Raw genomic sequence first — 13,935 nt, 5'->3', positions numbered from 1 at the left:
TGAGAAAAACATTTTTCTCACAGAGAGTGGCGAATCTCTGGAATTCACTGGCACAGAAGGTAGTTGAGGCCTGTTATTTGGCTGTATTTAAGAGGGAGTTAGATGTGGCCCTTGTGGCTAAAGGGATCAGGGGGTATGGAGAGAAGGCAGGAACAGGATACTGAGTTGGATGATCAGCCACGATCATATTGAATGGTGGTGCAGGCTCGAAGGGCCGAATGGCCTACTCCTGCACTTAATTTCTATGGTTCTATGTTTTCCTCTCCTCACCACTCTCCCTCTCCCACCCATCCCTCTCTTCCCCACCCCCCTTCCCCCTCTCCACCCGCCCCCTTCCTCCTACATCTGTCCCTCTTCCATCACTCCCCCTACCCCTCTCCACCTCCCTCCTCACTCTTCCACCTCTCCTCCTTCCCCCTCCACTCTCCCTCCCCACTCTTTCCCCTCTCCCCCTCCCCTCTCCCCCTCCCTCCCTCACCTCCCCCTCCCCCACATCTCTCTCCCCATCCCCCTCTCTCACCCCCTACCCCGCTCACCTTTCTCTCCCAAATCTGTCCCGTTTCCTTCTCCTCCTCTCCCCTCTTCTCAACCCCCCTCCCCCCACCTGTGTGTTTGGGGGGTGGTTAATGTGAGTTTGATGCCGCAGCCCCCCTCCCCACCCCCCCCCCCCGCAAAACGCCGTTGGGGAAACAGACCCAACGGGTCTGCACTTGGTCTAGTAGAATATTAAAACACTCTGATAAATTGGAAAGTAGGTTCCCTGTCGATAGGGTGGTTAGTGCATTATGAAATGTGCAAAAATGCTGGCAATATGGTGTCACTTTCTACTCAGTTGCTAATGTTGACAACAACAGATGTTGCAAGGTGGGGATCAACCAATGAATGTGGTTGCCCATTTCTTGCTTGATCCCATTGTAATTTTTATTAAATATATATTGCTTACAGTATATTCCCTCTCCAATTTCTAATTTTAAGCAAAACCACAAGGCAAAGGATGAAGGAAGCTGAGAGTTGTTCCATAGATGAATGCCATAACTCTGAATGCTAACATTGGATAAAATAATTCAGGTGAATGCAACTCCACTTTTTCAAAATGACTTATGCTTCTTATGGAATTGGAATAAGTACTTTAAAATAAACAAAATAATTAAACTGTTGTAAGTTATTTACATTGTCTCCTGAAATTCAGGAAATGTGTAAATTTCCCTTCTTTGATTGGCACCCAATCATGAAACAGGAATTGCCTGGATTTTAAATTGGAAATGTGTTTCTAGTTACCTAATTCTTATAAATATGGAACATTTCGTTCAAAGTGCCACAATGCTATTGATACAAAACCTACAGAAGTAGTTAACAGTTAACAAAGCAGGTCTTCATTGCCTTTGACAATCTTCATTTTCTTGACTCCTATGCAGGTATAATGTTACACAGCTTTTCTTCACATATAGATCTACTTGGCAAATAATTCACCAGAAGAAAGCTCTGTGTTCATCGTGCCTTCACAAGCATATGTTCCAAAAGGAGACATTGCAGGGAGACAGAAATTCCAACCAATTCTTTGGATCCCAAAGGTCAAAAAGACAATTTCAGCTGAGAATAACCATCTCATCCTAGAGCAGGAAATTAACCTAAAATATGTCACAGATGCACATTATGCCATTCATTTCCACACTAAATCAAAAAGGAAATATGGCTATTATCATTCCAAATAAGCATATTTGGGGAAATATGTGCAAATTCCGAGAGCACCAACAATTACCTGGTAATAGTTGATTACTGAACAGTAGAGATCCTGAGAATCTTAATGTAATGTATATGTTGACTGTCCTGATATGGCCAAATCAGATCGCTTCAAGGAATTTAGTCTATATAGGTTAAAACATCTTTCTTAGTGGAATTCTCTTTCAAAATAACTTTTATTTCAGGTAGAAACAAGGAAAATGCAGATGCCGATTCATACAAAAAGCCACAAGGTGCTGGAATAACTCAGCGGGTTAGGCAGCTTCCCTGGAGAACATGGACAGGTGACATCCCTGGTTGGGATCTTCCTCAGGTACTCTATTTCAGTTTATTTCAGATATTTTGGGAGGCAGAAAATTTAAAAAAATCATTTTCTTTGATTAGTTTAATATGGGGGGGGGGGGGGATCCCATCACATTCTTTAAAAAAAACCCTCTGGTACACGATTCAAGCACTACCTGCTAAAGTGAATACTAAATTCACAAAAAAATACTGCCAATTTTAAAGATGCCATCATTTTTTTTTAAAATGCAGCCTTCCCAAGAACATGGCACAAAAATCCTCCAAAAATCCTTTTTGGCTGTACAATTAAAAGCATGTTATTACAAGTGAAGTCATTCACTGATCTATACATAGTGCTTCATTCATAACTTGACAAATACATCTCATTCAGTTATAGATGAAAGGTGACTACTAGAGCCAGGATTTTGCCATAAATGCCATGTGCCTAAATCAGCCTTTTTTTTGCTGTTTTGCTAAAATGTTGTGCTTTTTTCTCTAATTGTATCGTGATTACAATGACATTTTCTATGTTAACACGTTAATATTAAGAAAGGAAGAGAGGGGGACAGTAGGACCAGAAGGAGAGCTGGGAAGGGTGAGGGGGAGAGGGAAGAAGACAAGGGCTATCTAAAATTAAAGAAGTCAATGTTGATACCGCTGAGGTGTAGACAACCCAAGCAAAATACCCAAGTTTGTCTCCTCACTACATTTACTGCTGGCTCCAGTTGCAAATCTGAGTTTGAGTGATCTGTGCAAGGCATTCATTGATGCTGGAATTCCACTGTGGAAATTGGAAAACAAATCTCTCAGAGGTTTTTTTTAGAGAAATACACAGAGGAACATATACCAAGCGAGTCATCATTACGGAAAATTTATGTTGACAGCAACTTCAACATTGCTGTGCAAAAAATTAGAGATGAAGTTGCATGCAACAAAACATGGATTTCAATAGACGAGACAGTCGATGCTGTGGGGAGATATGTTGCCAATGTGGTCGTCGGTACACTGGAGGCAGGTCAACTATCAAAGGAGTATTTGTTGACATCGGAAGTATTGGAGAAGTCAAACAGCTCAACTATTGCTCAGTTGTTTACATCTTCACTTGCTGTACTTTGGCCAGAAGGTATAAAACACGAGAATGTTCATCAGTTTGTGACTGATGCACCTCCTTACATGAAAAAAGCTGCTCGTGCTCTTAATGTTTTATTCCCCAAAATGTTGCATTTGACATGCTTAGCTCAAGGACTTCATAGAATTGCCGTACACATACGTAGTTTGTTTCCAAATGTCGATCGCCTAGTTTCCAATGTCAAGAAAATCTTCCTCAAAGCACCGTCACGTCTGCAGTTGTTCAAGGAAATGGCACCCGAGATTCCGCTACCTCCTAAGCCCGTTTTGATTAGGTAGAAACATAGAAAATAGGTGCTGGAGTAGGCCATTCGGCCCTTCGAGCCTGCACTGCCATTCAATATGATCATGGCTGATCATCCAACTCAGTATCCTGTATCTGCCTTCTCTCCATACCCCCTGATCCCTTTAGCCACATCTAACTCCCTCTTAAATATAGCCAATGAACTGGCCTCATCTACCTTCTGTGGCAGAGAATTCCAGGGATTCACCACTCTGTGTGAAAAATGTTTTCCTCATCTCGGTCCTAAAAGATTTCCCCCTTATCCTTAAACTGTGACCCCTTGTTCTGGACTTCCCCAACATCAGAAACAATCTTCCTGCATTTAGCCTGTCCAAACCCTTAAGAGTTTTGTAAGTTTCTATAAGATCACCCCTCAATCTTCTAAATTCTAGCGAGTACAAGCCGAGTCTATCCAGTCTTTCTTCATATGAAAGTCCTGACATCCCAGGAATCAGCCTGGTGAACCTTCTCTGTACTCCCTCTATGGCAAGAATGTCTTTCCTCAGATTAGGAGACCAAAACTGAGAGCCCAAAGGTGGGGCTGTACTCTACTATGCTGCAAATTTTGAAAAGATAAAAGAAATCGTTAACTGTTTTAAGAAAGAAGAATCTGCTGCAGTCAGGACCGTCAGTGAAATCATGCAGAAACATTCCCTCCACTGCAATCTTGTGTTTATTGCTTCCAATTTTGCAAACTTCCCTCAAGCTATCACTTCCCTTGAGAAATGTGGCAAAACATTAGTGAATAACCTGCAGGTTTTCAACAAAGTAACTGACGATATTCGTAAAGTTCCTGGCGATGTAGGTAAAGACATACAAGGAAAATGCGAGAGAGTGATTTTAGCTAACAAAGATCTTGAAGAAATACAAAACAGAGCTAAAGTTCTCAAAGGTAGTTGTAATGCACAAGATATTGACATGAATATAGAGTCGGTAGCTTGTTTCGGGTATGCACCAATGACCTCAGCTGAGGTAGAAAGATGTTTTTCACAAGCATATTCTGCCTGACAGACCGCATAGTTTAACACCAGATAATTTGAAAAAAATGCTAGTAATTATGTCAACCAGGCAACTTTGGTCATTTAATGTAGAATACCTTTATATTATCATTTTTAACCATATTTTGGTGGTGGAAATACATGCCTTTTTATGCCTTTTTTGGGGTCAATAAATGCCTTTTCAAGCCTTTTTTGTAATTTTATTATGCCTTTTTGCCTGCCTATTTCAGAGTTTTTTAGTGCCGAAACATCCTGGCTCTAGTGACTACAAATTGTATGGAAGGTTCTCCTCACATACTTGAAAAAACATTTACAGTGCAAATATAACAAAAATAAATTACATTATGGAGTAAAAGGCATGCAATCTGACCACAATCTGTACCCCCAAATTAATAAAATAAAGCTTTAATAAGTCTGTACATCATTGTAATAAAAGAAAACAACCCGAATGAAAGATCTGCATTCTCTCACTCACTTTGACACTTTTACTTTCAAAAATAGTTTGCTTTTGCAATAGAATTTTGGGATATAAAGTATTTACACCATACCTGCTAGATAACACCAAGGAACAGCAGTTAAATAAATGCGTAAACAAATCAGATTTAACAATTTAAAATATATATAATTTTGAACCTTATTTACAGCTTTTTTTGTTTTGTTTTATAGAAAAGTAGACAATATAATTTCTGAAACTTTCACTCGACAAAAAACCTTTTTAGCAAAAAACCCGTTTGGCTTCAATGCTTCGAAGTAACTTTAAACAAGCAGCTGGAAGGGAAAATAATAGTCCATGAGGCTGTGTTTAGCCTATGTAAAGGTATAAATGGCAAAAAGCGGATCGAGCATTTCCATCCATGTGCAACTCTCTTGGGATTCTTCTGCATACTGCATTTGAACCAGCCTAAGCACTTCCTGATGACTTAAAAACACAAAAAGCAGTTTTGTCCAAGTTATTCTATGTGAAAGTTATTCCGCGTTATTTTGAAAGTTGCTTTAAAGACATTTACAATTCATCATCCTGGAGAAATTCTCCATCTATGATATTCGATTCATCCATGACATCTTCCAAGTCCTGAATGATGTCATGATCCTCTACTTCCAATTGTCGCTTTACCATACTCATGTGATCTGGGTGAAGTAGCATAGGTGAAGCAGGCCTGGTTATTGTTGCTACTTCAACAGCTCCAAGGGCTTTTTGTGTCTTCTGCCGCTGCTGATCCTCCTGTTGTTTATGGGTTTTCATGTGAGCATTTCTACTTTTGATCTTGTAGAACATCCTTGACAGAAAGAAAGCACACGTTAAAATTAAGTACAAACAGCAACATTTAAAACAAAATTGAATATATTTTCCATTTAATTGACCATCAAAATGTTACAATATAATGAAATTATGCAACATTTTCAGTTAAAGTACTTACTTTCCACATTCCTTGCAAGGGAATATTGTAGCAGCATCTGTTTCACTACTTGTGCTATGTGCAGGAGAATTTTTGACAGATGCATAGCCTGGCTGGGGTCCTCCAGTTTTAAGTTTAGCTGCAGACGCTTGCTTTGGGACCTGGTTAGAACCACCGTGAATCCGTGCATGGCCATTTAATGCTTGTCTGGAGCTGAATATCTAAAAGGAGAATTTGTAAACAAAAGATTAAGTGTAGTGCTGGAACTCGAGGTCAGTTCAACAAAACATCTTAATTTTTCACCATAAATAATACATTTATTATGTAAACAAATCACTGTGAGGGCACATGGAAATATTTGTTGAAGTAGAAAATGAACAATGGTTTTTAGTAGGCTGAATCATACTTTGAATCACCCAGCAACTTTGTACAGAATAACTAGTTACTTGCCACTTGCTTTTCAACCCATCACTGAGCCCACCCAGGTCCTGCAGTCAAGCATAGACACCAACAGACCAGACCCTTAGCTTTAAGCCAGGGATGTTTGGTGATTGAAACATGGCCCAACTCATTTCAGTAAAAAGGTCGATGCACGCAAGTAGTTTACCTATTTAACTTTATTTTAATTTGTTGATTGATTATTTAATGATTCAAATAGATTTTAAATTACATAAGTTATCAAAAAGGGTGTCAAGGCACTCAGGGAGTGGGGCCTCAAAACATACCACCTAAATATGTGCGTGACAAATGGTATTTGTACTTTTAAAGGGGCTTCATTACCTCTTGGTACATGGAGCAAATTAACACATTTTGCTCTATTTTCAAATCACAGCAGAACATGAGATTTCTTACTGAAAATTGGCAGTCTGGTATTCGGTCAACGGTTGAACATATTATTATGTCTTTTGTTGTTAGACTCTCTCGCGCAGAGTAGTGGAATCGAGAACTGGTGCACATAAGTTTAAAGTGAGGGGGGAAGATTTAATAGGAACCTGAGGGGTAACTTTTTCACACAAAGGGTGGTGGGTGTATGGAACGAGCTGCTGGAGGAGGTGGTTCAGGCAGGTACTATCGCAACAGAAACATTTGGACAGGTACATGGATAAGACAGGTTTAGAGGGATATGGGCAAACGTAGGCAGGTGGGACTGGTGTAGATGGGACATATTGGTCGATGTGGGCAAGTTGGCTGAAGGGCCTGTTTCCACACTATATGACTATGACTAAGACATTAAAATGGGCTGTAGTAATTATCGTGGCCTTGTCAAACATAAGGTTTAGCACTACGCAACGAATCCTAGTTGTGGAGACAATGGTATCGCTGTCTCGTTGTTGGACACTGATCTTTCTTTTTATTCTGGATTTTAAATCATGTATTGTCTTTTTGTAAATAATTTATGATGCTTTTATGTAATATACTAAGCTTTTATATGTATTTTATGGCGTTTTTATATGCAATGTATTTTTTGTAATGCCGCCTGGACCTTGAGTCTGAAATAAAGTTTAATAGTAATAATAATAATAATAATAAAAGTGCAATACCAAGCCTCTCTGTAGGTGCTATGCTTTTAAAGGACTGACCAGCAGGTGGTACCGCCATTCCATTCCTTATACCTCCCACTTCATCATCACATTTTTGTGTCTGTATACACATAAATCATACAGGTGTCTTGACTTCAAAGTATCAAAACCAGGAAGGTAAAACCAGCTAAATGTACAGAAAACATTAGCTAGATTCCAAACCACACATTGGATAATGTGAAGATATAATTTCAGTCCTAAGCTACTAGCATTTTTGGTGATATATAAATTAATCAAGAAGTTTGCTAACAATGTTGAATTGATGGAGTGGTTGGTGGTGAGGAAGAAAGCTCTAGTCTGCAGTAAATCAACAATTAAGTGGGGACTTAACTGTGGTTAACTGAAGTCTAAAATGGAGCAGTGCGAGAACAAGCATAGAAACATAGAAAATAGGTGCAGGAGTCGGCCATTCGGCCCTTCGAGCCTGCACCGTCATTCAATATGATCATGGCTGATCATCCAACTCAGTATCCTGTACCTGCCTTCTCTCCATACCCCCTGATCCCTTTAGCCCAAGGGCCACATCTAACTCACTCTTAAATATAGCCAATGAACTGGCCTCAACTACCTTCTGTGGCAGAGAATTCCACAGATTCACCACTCTCTGTATGAAAAATGTTTTTCTCATCTCGGTCCTAAAAGACTTCCCCCTTATCCTTAAACTGTGACCCCTTGTTCTGGACTTCCCCAACATCGGGAACAATCTTCCTGCATCAAGACAAGGGAACATATGATGAAGAGTAGTATACTGAGAATAGTAGAGAATTGGAGTCGGGTTGGGAGATCTTGAAGTTCACATCTATACATTCCTTCAGGTAGTAGTGTGGAAAAGCTTTATTGGCCAAACGAAGGAATACAAGAACAGGGAGATGATTCAGGAACTGTAAACACCTGTTAAGAAACAGTGACATAGTGTGTATCTTTCTGGTCTCCACACTAGATCATGTACAAGATCATGAGTGGTTCAGATAGGGTAAATGCAAAGAAGCTAAACTAATCCCATCAGCAGATGTTTCAAGGACGGACAATTTGTACTAGGAACCTGGGGATGTAGGCGAGGATTTGCATGTGTTTTCACCAAGTATATAGAGGACAGTGAGATCAGTGTGGAGAATACTAATATGCAAGGGCAGTTAAGAATGAGGAGGTATTTGGGGCTCTTAAAGAGGTCCTGGGGATTTATCCATTAAGGTGGAGAAATCCCCAGGGCCTGATAGGATTTATCCCTGGCTATTGATAGGCAAGAGAGATTGCAGCAGTCCTGACAAAGATCTTTTCATCTTCTCCAGCCAAGGGCGAGGTCCCAGAGGTCTGGAGAGTAGGTAATGTTGTTCCTTTATATAAAAGGGAAGGTAATGGAGAATCCAGCAAATTATAGGGCAGTGAGCCTTACGTCAGTCGTGAGTAAGCTTTTGGAAAGGATTCTTCGGATTAGGATTTACTTCTATTTGGAAGAGAATGGGTTAATTAGGGACAGACAAGCTTTGTACACGGCAGGTCATGTATTACTAACTTGATTTGAGTTTTTTTGAGGAGGTGACGATAGTGAATGATCAGAGCAGGGCGGTCAATGATGTTTACATGGATTTTCATAAGGCATTTGATAAAGTCACCCACAGTAGGCTGGTCCAGAAAATTAAATTGCATGGGATTAACAATGACCTGGCGTACTGATAGAAGGCAGGGTTGGGGTGGAAAGGTAAGAATGAGGCTAGAGGTCTGAGATCAGTGGAGTTCTGCAGAGATCTGTGGTGGGATCTCTGCTGTTTGTGACATATATAAAATACTTGGACGTAAACGTAATCAGGTTGGTTAGTAAGTTTGCAGATGACACCAATATTGTTATTGTGAGGAAGGCTATCGAAATATACAGGATATAGATCAGCTACACAAATGGATGAAGAAATGGCTGACGGAGTTAAGCCAAGCAAGTGTGAGGTGCTGAACCTTGGTTGGTCAATTGTGAGGGTAAATATACAATTAATGGCATGACCCTTAACAGCATTGATGTACAGAGGGATCTTGAGATCCAAGTCCATAACTCTCTGAAAGTGGCAACAAGTAGATAGAGTGGTAAAGGTGGAAAACTGTAAGCTTGCTTTCATAGGTCAGGTATTGAGTATAAATATCAGGAAGTCATGACACAGCCTTACAGGCGTTTGGTTAGGCCATATTTAGAGTATTTGTGTGCAGTTCTGACTGACCCATTATCGGAATGATGTGGAGACATTGGAAAAAATGCAGAGGAGGTTTACCAGAATGATGCTTGGATGAGGGGGTATTTGTTACAGGGAGAGGATGGACAGACTTGAATTATTTTCACTGAAACGCCAGAGGTTGCAGGGTGACCTGATATAAGTAAATACCATTATGAGAGGCATAGATAGGGTAGACAGTCAGAACCTTTTTTCAGGATGGAAAAAATCAAATACGAGAAGGCATAGCTTTAAGGTGAGAGGGTCAAAGTTTAAAGTAGATATCCAAGCCGACCTTTGTACACAGAGGGTGGTGAGTGCCTGGAACGGGTTGCAGTGGCTGGTGGTTGAGGCAGATACGATAGTGGCATTTAAGAGACTTTTAGATAGGCAGGGAATGAAGGATATAGATTATGTACAGATAGATATGAGATGGTTTTGGCATCATGTTCGGCACAGGCAATGTAGGCTGAAGGGGTTGTTATTGTGCTCTTCTATGTTCTAATTAAAAAATGTCCCATTGCTGGAAATCTGAGAAACTAGAATCTACTGGACTTAGCAGGTCAGACAGCATATGTGAAAAACAATGTGCAGGGTTATGAGGAAGGGCAGGGGAATTTATTTGACAAAATTAGTCCACTCGTAACTGGCACAAACTCAACAGGCCAAATGGTCTCCTTCTGCATGAATTCGCCACCAAACCCAACTAACTGCATTTCGTTGTCTCTGTACTGTACACTGACAATGACAATTAAAGTTGAATCTGAATCTGAATCTTTTGCTATTGACCAAAACAGTTGTCTGTCGCTCAGCCAATTTCTCAACTGATGATGCTACGACTGGGGTGGAAGATTGCAACCTTCACGTGGTCCGCCCTGTTTCAACAAATGCAATCAACCCGGCGTGCACAATCAAATAGAGCAAGTTGTCCTACAACTTTAGGCTGTGCACGCCATACGCAAGAATGCTACGATCCTTTTCTTCCATGACTTGAATTCTAATACTTTGCACTTCATGAAACACCCTTTTGATTTTCCAATGAAAATATCAGCTACATTGTCCTAATCCACGATGCGTTTCCTCATCATCAAAATAATCCATCAAGTTTGTCATGTTTTGGTTTTTTTGCCCACACCCAACCTACATGATTGAAGTGGAGTTGGGGGGTAAAGGGGATGGATTGAGGATTCTGATCTTTTCCCAGTGTTTACCCCTATTCCAATGGGACTGGATGCAATCATCATCATCTTGCAGACGATAATTTAGTTTTTTTTGGAAAGTGGGCATTGAAAAGGAGGAGTGGTAAATTGAAATATCTGAATCAAGAAAAAAGTTTGGAAAATTCAAACTAAAGCCTTTCATAATTTCATACTTTCATCTTATATTGAAGCCAAAACCTATACGTACTGCACCACAATTTGGCATTTCACACATAAACGTGTGCCCTTGAATGACTGGCTGCTCCACGGGAACCAACACAAGCTGTAATGGGGACTTCGGTACTTCTGTTTTCTCCTCATCTCGATCTGATTTTCTATCATAATCATCCTCGTCCTCCAATTCTTCATCTTCACCACTAAACTACAGAGGAAGAAAAAAATTCCAATTTATTACATGTGAGAGGAAATTGAATTATAAATCAAACAGGCACATTTAATTCAATTCAATTCAATTCAATTCAATTCAATTCAACTTTAATGTCATTGCACAAATACTGAGTATGGGTACAACGAAATGCAGTTTTGCGTCAGTCCGTAGTAGTGCAATATAGAAATTTTTTAAAAGAGGATACAGAACAATAGAAAATGCAAAATAATTAAACAATGGGGACGGAGGGACCGGAGGAATCTATCGGCGGGACTCCGAGTTCAGCAATGCGATGGTATGATTGTAGAAGCTGTTCCTCATCCTACTGGTACGAGACCTGAGGCTCCTGTACCGCCTCCCTGATGGGAGGAGGGCAAACAGTCCATGATTGGGGTGGGAGGGGTCTTTAATGATCTTCCCAGCTCGTTTCAGACACCGTTTTCGGTGGAGGGCATCCATGGCAGGGAGCGGGGCGCCGATGATGTGCTGCGCGGTTTTCACCACCCGTTGTAGTGCCTTCCTGTCCGCAACAGTGCAGCTGCTGTACCATACCGTGAAGCAGGCGGTCAGGATGCTCTCGATGGTACACCTGTAGAAGTTGGTCAGGATCTGGGGGGACAGGTGGGCTTTCTTGAGCCTCCTCAGGAAGTAAAGGCGTTGCTGTGCCTTTTTGACCAGCTTGGAGGTGTTGAGGGACCAGGACAAATCCTCCGAGATGTGTACCCCGAGGAATTTGTAGCTGGAGACGCGCTCCACCTCAGTCCCGTTTATGTGGATGGGGGTATGTCTGCCCCCTCTGACCTTCCTGAAGTCGACAATAAGTTCCTTCGTCTTCTTGGAGTTGAGGACGAGGTTATTATTGGCACACCAGGTTGTCAGGTGCTGGACCTCCTCTCGGTAGGCTGACTCATCGTTGTCACTGATCAGTCCTACCACCGTGGTGTCGTCAGCGAACTTAATGATGGCGTTGGATCCGTACTTAGGGATGCAGTCGTGGGTGAAGAGGGAGTAGAGGAGAGGGCTGAGCACACAGCCCTGTGGCACGCCGGTGTTCAGTGTTATAGTGGTGGAGTTGAGGTTGTTGACCCTAACAGACTGTGGTCTGTTGGTGAGGAAATCCAGTGTCCAGTTGCAGAGGGAGGTGGAGATGCCAAGCCCGCTGAGTTTGGTGATCAAGCTGGCGGGGATGACAGTGTTGAAAGCGGAGCTGAAATCAATGAACAGCAACCTGATGTAGGAGTTGTTGTTGTCCAGGTGGGTCAGGGCAGAGTGTAGGGCCGCCGCTATGGCATCCTCTGTAGACCTGTTGGCCCGGTAGGCAAACTGATGGGGGTCCAGTGTGGGGGGGAGGCTGGCTTTGAGGTGAGCCAAGATCAGCCGCTCAAAGCACTTAGCAATGACAGGGGTGAGTGCCACTGGGCGGAAATCGTTGAGGCTCCCTGTGGCTGACTGTTTGGGCACTGGCACGATGGTTGATGTCTTGAGGCAAGTGGGGACAACACCCTGGGCCAGTGACAGATTGAAAATGTCGGTGAAGACTTGGGATAGTTGTCCAGCACATGCCTTAAGCACCCGGCCAGGGATGCCATCGGGGCCGGCAGCTTTGCGCTCATTCACCTTGCTCAGTGCATCTTGTACAGCAGAGGTGGAGAGACTGAGGGGTTGTTCATTTGGGGGTGGAGCAATTTTGATGGCTGGGGTTTTGTTATCACGGTCAAAGCGAGCATAGAAATTGTTTAGCTCGTCAGGAAGGGTGGCGTTGTCTGGGGGAGGGGTGTTAACTTTCTGGTAATCGGCAAGGGATTTGATTCCTTGCCACATGCGCCTGGGGTCAGAATTGTTTTGGAAGTGCTCCTCAATCCGCCGTTTGTGATTGAGTTTGGCATTCCTAATTCCCATTTTCAGCTTGGCCCTAGATGAGCTGTATCCCTCAGCGTCGCCAGATCTGAAAGCGGCATCGCGAGCCTTCAGTAGGAGTCTGACCTCCCTGCTCATCCACGGCTTCTGGTTAGGGAAGGTCTTTATTTCTTTGTGTGTAGTGACATTATCGGTGCAGAATTTTATATAGTCCATAACTGTTGAGGTGTATGAGTTGATGTCCACTTGTGAATTGAAGGTGGACTGGGTAGCAAACAGACTCCAGTCTGTCTGCTGAAACTGCTGCTGTAAAACAGAGACAGCCCCCTCAGGCCAGACCTTGACTGTCCTCGTGGTAGGTTTCACACGTCTGATCAGAGGTGTGTATTTGGGGAGCAGGAACAGAGAGAGGTGGTCAGACTGACCAAGGTGGGGGAGGGGGAGGGCTTTGTAGGCTTCGGTAATATTCGTGTAAACTAAGTCCAGAATATTGTTTCCTCTGGTTGGGCAGGAAACATGCTGATGGAACCTGGGGAGTACAGTTTTGAGGTCGGAGTGGTTGAAATCACCAGCAACAATAAATGCCCCCTCTGGGTGAGCAGATAGATTTTTGCTGATAGCAGCTTGCAGCTCTTCCATTGCTAGCCTGGCATTAGCGTCCGGGGGTACATAGACTGCGGTGATAACAGTCGATGAGAATTCTCTTGGCAAATAGAAGGGCCTGCACTTTAGCATCAGGTATTCCAGGTCAGCAGAGCAGTGGCTACCAATCCTAACGACGTTAATGTGGGCTTTGTGAGATAGCATTGTTGATAGCATGGTTTGTGACAAAGGAGTGCAAACATTTGAAATTAGACCTGTGTGATTTCTATAACATCATTACTAAAC

The 13,935-nt window shown here is 42.3% G+C and overlaps 1 protein-coding gene across 4 annotated transcripts in view; it reads right to left on the bottom strand.

Moving 5' to 3' along the window:
• Positions 1–4,595: 4,595 nt before the first annotated feature.
• Positions 4,596–13,935, bottom strand: part of trerf1 (transcriptional regulating factor 1) — a 195,041-nt gene continuing 185,701 nt past the window's right edge. For all 4 annotated transcript variants that reach the window (XM_033025581.1, XM_033025582.1, XM_033025584.1 and 1 more), the window contains 3 exons: positions 11,011–11,184; positions 5,850–6,049; positions 4,596–5,708 (listed from right to left, as the gene is read on the bottom strand). In XM_033025581.1, coding sequence (XP_032881472.1) covers positions 5,435–5,708; positions 5,850–6,049; positions 11,011–11,184 — 648 coding nt within the window. In that variant the 3' untranslated portion in view covers positions 4,596–5,434. The remainder of the gene's footprint in view (positions 5,709–5,849; positions 6,050–11,010; positions 11,185–13,935) is intronic.

This window comes from Amblyraja radiata, chromosome 8 (genome assembly GCF_010909765.2).
Source record: "Amblyraja radiata isolate CabotCenter1 chromosome 8, sAmbRad1.1.pri, whole genome shotgun sequence".
NCBI lineage: Eukaryota > Metazoa > Chordata > Chondrichthyes > Rajiformes > Rajidae > Amblyraja > Amblyraja radiata.
Note: the sequence above shows the minus strand (reverse complement) of the source record. Positions and strands in the feature narration are given on the sequence as shown.